The 5571-nt window shown below is 32.1% G+C and overlaps 1 protein-coding gene across 1 annotated transcript; it reads right to left on the bottom strand.

The window, feature by feature from the left end:
* Positions 1-3383: 3383 nt before the first annotated feature.
* Positions 3384-4147, bottom strand: LOC143202561 (uncharacterized). The gene is made up of 2 exons (XM_076414200.1): positions 4097-4147; positions 3384-3882 (listed from the first exon to the last, which is right to left on the bottom strand). Exons 1-2 carry the CDS (start codon positions 4145-4147, stop codon positions 3424-3426), a joined length of 510 nt encoding a protein of 169 aa, XP_076270315.1. The 3' UTR covers positions 3384-3423.
* Between the last annotated feature and the right edge of the window lie 1424 nt (positions 4148-5571).

Consider the following 5571-nt stretch of genomic DNA (forward strand, 5'->3'; position numbering starts at 1 on the left):
TGTGCATTCTTCTCAAACAATCAATTTGCATACATGTCGAGCTTCGTGATCGGTTTCGATTTCTTCTATTAACTAGTGCATTCTTTGCGTTTTCCGTGCTATTATACACTTTTGCTTATTTTCGCCAAATATGAATTGGCTGCTGATAATTTGATATCTTCAGAACTAAAGAAAGTAAAATAAAAAATAATTATTATCATAAGACTCCGATTGTTTACGAAAATGCTGTTACAAATACAACATGATATAACTTCATACGTTCTCATCATCACTTTTTTACTGATCTAATACCAAGCACATCAACTAAACTTAATCAACAAGATTGATATATTTTCTATAATATAAATTAATTTTGTTTCCCAACAGAAATTCTTAATGTGTTCAGTCAAGGATGGCCCAAAGCCCGACTGAAGATGCTATGACCAATATGTTTTGACGTAGAGAAACAAATTTTGTCATCAAGAAATTGGGAAAAGGGCTTTGATTTGGGCCATGTAAATTATGAATGGAATACTATATTGGGTAGAAGGAGACTATTGAATTAGTATTGACAAAATAATTCCGTCGTTGAAATCAATAACCAGATTTCTGATCAAATTTGAGAACTATTTAATTCAACAACTAACGTATCCGTTCTGCGTAGAGAATTTATAATTGCTGTTGGATGATAACAGGGCGAGATTTGGTGAAGAACATTAATCGTGCGGCGCCCACGGTAGCATATTGATTGAAAAAGTAGTCTTGAAAGCATTCGAATTATATTAAATACGTTAAATTCCAAATAAATTATTATTTTAAATGTTTTTATGATAGTTGCTATTTAGACTCTTTCGTGAAAAACACAACGAGAACTTATTCGTAATCATAAAGTCATCCATTTTTTCGTCACTGTTTCTAATGAGATCCTCTGTTCTATATATTTAAATTACCTTCACATTTCTAATTTATGGTGTGGCGTTTATGTCGTTATGTGAATATCATCACTGATGTCTATAATATATCAATGGAAACGAGTTTAGCTGAAATTGATTGAGATAGGTTGAAAATATAACGTATGCATCCTTGACTTTATTTTAGATATAGATAAATCTTTGCATGTAATAATTTCTAGCTTATGAATTATAGATTAGTTACACAGCTAATCAGGTCTGATTGTATTTTGTTGATTTTTTTTGCTTTAAAATGTCTTTTTAAATGCTCGTAATGCAAAATGTTTTATTATGCTCATAGTAAAATGTTGAATTAGTATTCACAAAATTATTCCTTCGTTGAAATCAATAACCAGATTTCTGATCAAATTTGAGAACTATTGAATTCAGCAACTAACGTATCCGTCCTTCTTAGAGAATTTATAATTGCTGTTGGATGATAACAGGGCGAGATTTGGTGAAGAACACTAATCGTGCGGCGCCCACGGCAGCATATTGATTGAAAAAGTAGCCGCTCTTTCTTAGCAACGGCTATGGATTGATGATAATGGAAGAATATTGTTCTTGAAATCATTCGAATTATATTAAATACGTTAAATTCCAAATAAATTATTATTTTAAATGTTTTTATGATAGTTGCTATTTAGACTCTTTCGTGAAAAACACAACGAGAACTTATTCGTAATCATAAAGTCATCTATTTTATCGTCACTGTTTCTAATGAGATCCTCTGTTCTATATATTTAAATTACCTTCACATTTCTAACTTATGGTGTGGCGTTTATATCGTTATGTGGATATCATCACTGATGTCTATAATATATCAATGGAAACGAGTTTAGCTGAAATTGATTGAGATAGGTTGAAAATATAATGTATGCATCCTTGACTTTATTTTAGATATAGATAAATCTTTGTATGTAATAATTTCTAGCTTATGAATTATAAATTAGCTACACAGCTAATCAGGTCTGATTGTATTTTGTTGTTTTTTTTTGCTTTAAAATGTCTTTTTGAAAGCTCGTAATGCAACATGTTTTATTTTACTCATAGTACGCAAAAATATACAATTATTATATATATGAATATATATATATATATATATATATATATATATGTATATATATATATATATATATATAATTGATTTATAGCTGTTAAGAATAGATATACTTACAGGCTGTTAAAATGTTTCTCATTTTAATAATTATCACTAACTAGAATAAACTAAACTTTTTGCTGTTTACTAAGCTTTATTTTGCAATACTGTCAAAACAAAAGCGATAAAAGTCTAGAATCTAGAATCTGGCTAGTCACACAACATAAAATCCGGCGAATAACGATATTTCATGAATGTTGTTTTTAGGTAAAATATAAAGAGTTATTGTTGTTGTTCATTTTCGTATATTCATATTGGACTTTCATATATTCACAAATAGTATTGAAATGGCTATAAATCATTAACATTAATTGTTCTGATAATTTTCTACTTTTGATAACAAATGGTTAAATATTGGATTATATCATAAACAATATTCACCCGAACTACACAAAATAAACTGACATGGAGAGTTAAAGGACTGCACCATTTAACAAATAACCATTTGTTTTCACGGCTAATCCAACCTTTTATTTTTTCTGAAATAGCTGCATTCTGGATTTTAAATGATCATGTTAGAAATATTTGTGAATATAGCGACCTTATATAAGGGTTTTCAATTGAGATGTGTCGATACAGGCAGCACGTGTGACGTATTAATTTTAGATTAAGTTTTTGTTTATTAGTCATTCAGTCATTGATGCTAAATTACTATGGAGTTTTAAAGCTTTGATTAATTTAATCAAATTAATGGCCTATATAGCCTCTGTCATATAGATTAAGATATTATCAAATTTTGATTAAAAATAATCCTTACAGATGAGAAGTAATCTTAAACACTATTATCGTATTTGTAATGACAGCAATTCACAGAACCCATTGGCATTAATGATTGTTATAATATGCCGTGAATATCAGATGTTGGAGAGATATAGTTCCAGAATAATGAGGAACCTGTTAGCACGTTAGAAGTCGTCGCGGACATCTGTAATCGACCCATGTCCAATATCAATCAATATAAATTAAGCCACATTCAGTCGGATTTATGCGACAGAGTCATTGAATTAAAGTGAATGGAGCGACTCTTGAATTAGGCCATTCGTATCCGTACCATAATGAGAAGCACTGACTGATAACACTACAGGCCTTTCAAATAAAAAGGTCTCATTACACTTTAACATCGTTACATAACATCGTTAACAAACTTACCTATTTAAGTAACGTTATTCATTTATGAGCATAGACAGTTATAAAATCGATTACAATTGGAAAAGGATTACAAAATACAAAACAAGCTACTTTATGAATTAAATTGATTTATTTTTTATATAGCTTGATTTAGAGAAATAAGCTGGTTTTAGATGTAATAAATTAATAGTTTTCATGTTAAAAAATTTACCAGGCATGAGCAGCTACAGTTTTAGTCACAAGTGGAGCAGATACAATAGTTTTAGATACTAATGGAGCAGCAGCAAGTGCTGGGGAAACAGCAAGAGCTGGGGCAGCAGCAAGAGCTGGAGCAGCATAACCGGATACTACAGCTGGAGAACCATGGGTAGTATAAGTGGAGACAACAGATTTGGACACAGCAGGAGCAGAGTAGGTCGCCAGTACTGGAGCAGCTTTGGCAAGAATGGGAGCAGAAACAACAGCTGGAGCGGCAACGGCAGGAGCAGCGGCAGTATAGGCGGAAACTACAGATGATGGATGAGCCTGGGAGGTAGCAGTGATAGATTTGGTGAGAATGGCTGGAGAAGAATAAGCTACAGTGGCTGGGGCAGAGTAGCTAATGGCAGCTGGGGCGGGCAGGAGTCCAGCGTTGGCGAAAGCCAAAGTAGTGGCAAGTACGACAAACTGAAAATAAAAACCAGTTTATAAAGTGGAAGTAATTTAAATACTTCGTTAAATAAAATCATTTTTCAAAGTAAATTAATAGTTTTTGTACTTTTAAAACCCTTTCTATAATTAGCGCAGTCGGTAGGATTCCGGGGAGATCTATTTTGAATTAATTCAATTAACCGGGATCAAATTAATTATCAAGAAAAGAATAAAAATTAACGTAGTCTACCGGAATCTGCATAAAAGCTTGCAGATCAGGGTGAAGGGCCACCAAAAGCATATTGTAGTAGCTTAGGTCCTTAGACGTAAATTTTAATAGAAACAGTGCCATTTCGAAATTCTTCAAAGGCAAGCTAGCGGGAGAAGCTGTAAGCGATATTCAAACATAATTTTATTGGGGCTATAAGCTGTTCAGACGGGACAACGACCACGCCGATCCCTGTGGTCTCTTTGTTAGGAGGGAGGTGTCACATTATACGACTAGAACTGCATTAGCCACGGACTGCATTGTGATCTGAGGTGTTACCATCTGTCTTGAACGATGTTAGGAGAGAGATATCTAAAAATAGACGTTGGAGTGATTTCTACTTGTCTTTAGCCTCAACCAATGGCTTCTTCTTTCCGTTAAATAAAATAGTTTTTTAAATTTAATTAATAGTTTCTCACATTTTATAACTTATAGTATACTTTTACATATGAAGACTTACTTTACAGGCCATTATTGTTGACTGTTTTGGCGTTTACTCAAAACTGATGCAGACTAGTACATTTTCGCAAATTATATACTCGACATGTTAAGGATACAATTACTAAAATGACCTTGGGTGTGACTTCCAAAGTCTTTCAGAAGTAGACCGCAGCACCATAATGCATATAGTAACAAAAATTATATCAAGGCCAACCGGCTTTGAGTGAACATAATGAGCAGCAGAGGAACAGTCTAAAAGAACCAGATTTTGCGGAGTGAATGGTATAACGTATACAAAAGATATTTAGGAAATGAAATGTGTTTGAACATTATTTACTATAAATAATTTTCTCAGAGATGGGCTTTTGGATAATTTGGTGAGTATTGTTAAAAGTAGATAATTTAACTTTTCTTTTTACATAGGTTTTAATATACTTCAATTCATAAGGTTCAGAAATATAATTTCACGTTTGTTTTAAAAATAATATTTTAGAATTACTGTAAACTAATTTTGTAGGATTTAAAAAAAATTAAGTTTTTTGGTGTAAACTTGTGTTCTTTTATCAGAATATTATTTATCACCCGCTACAAGATTTTCCTATTTTTTTGACATGACTGTGAATATATAGTGGATGATGAGTATTCAAGTTCTTTCATATATATTGTCACAGAATAGGTTATCAAGATTGCCAAACTGCTTGACAGATATGACCTAGCTTGTCAGTTTATTGTTCATCTATGGTTTAATAATAATATTTTATATGGGTTTTCAATAACGACGGGTAGGTGTTGACAGCCTGTAGCAACTATGTTGTTCTAGTAGTGCCGGTTTAGCTTATTGTGTGTTATTCAGTTATTTGATTATTGAAATTGATGTTGGCTAACACCTCAGAAAAGGGTATTAACGACGAATATTTTAATTTCCATATACTGAAACTACATTAACTCACCCGAGATTCACCAGGTGATAATGCATCCATATCCATCTAATTAAGCGCAATTAATCTGTCTAGTTT

This window comes from Rhynchophorus ferrugineus, unplaced genomic scaffold, assembly GCF_030347505.1.
Source record: "Rhynchophorus ferrugineus isolate W39M unplaced genomic scaffold, kcgeb_rfMv2 rfM1, whole genome shotgun sequence".
In the NCBI taxonomy this organism is placed as follows: Eukaryota; Metazoa; Arthropoda; class Insecta; order Coleoptera; family Curculionidae; genus Rhynchophorus; species Rhynchophorus ferrugineus.

Excerpts from the sequence above, each read along its gene's own strand:
- LOC143202561 (XM_076414200.1), bottom strand. The coding sequence starts at position 4,147 with ATGCTTTTGGTGGCCCTTCACCCTGATCTGCAAGCTTTTATGCAGATT. Across the intron at positions 3,883-4,096 it reads AAGCTTTTATGCAGATTCCG|TTTGTCGTACTTGCCACTAC; the intron begins GTAGACTACGTT and ends TTTTATTTTCAG.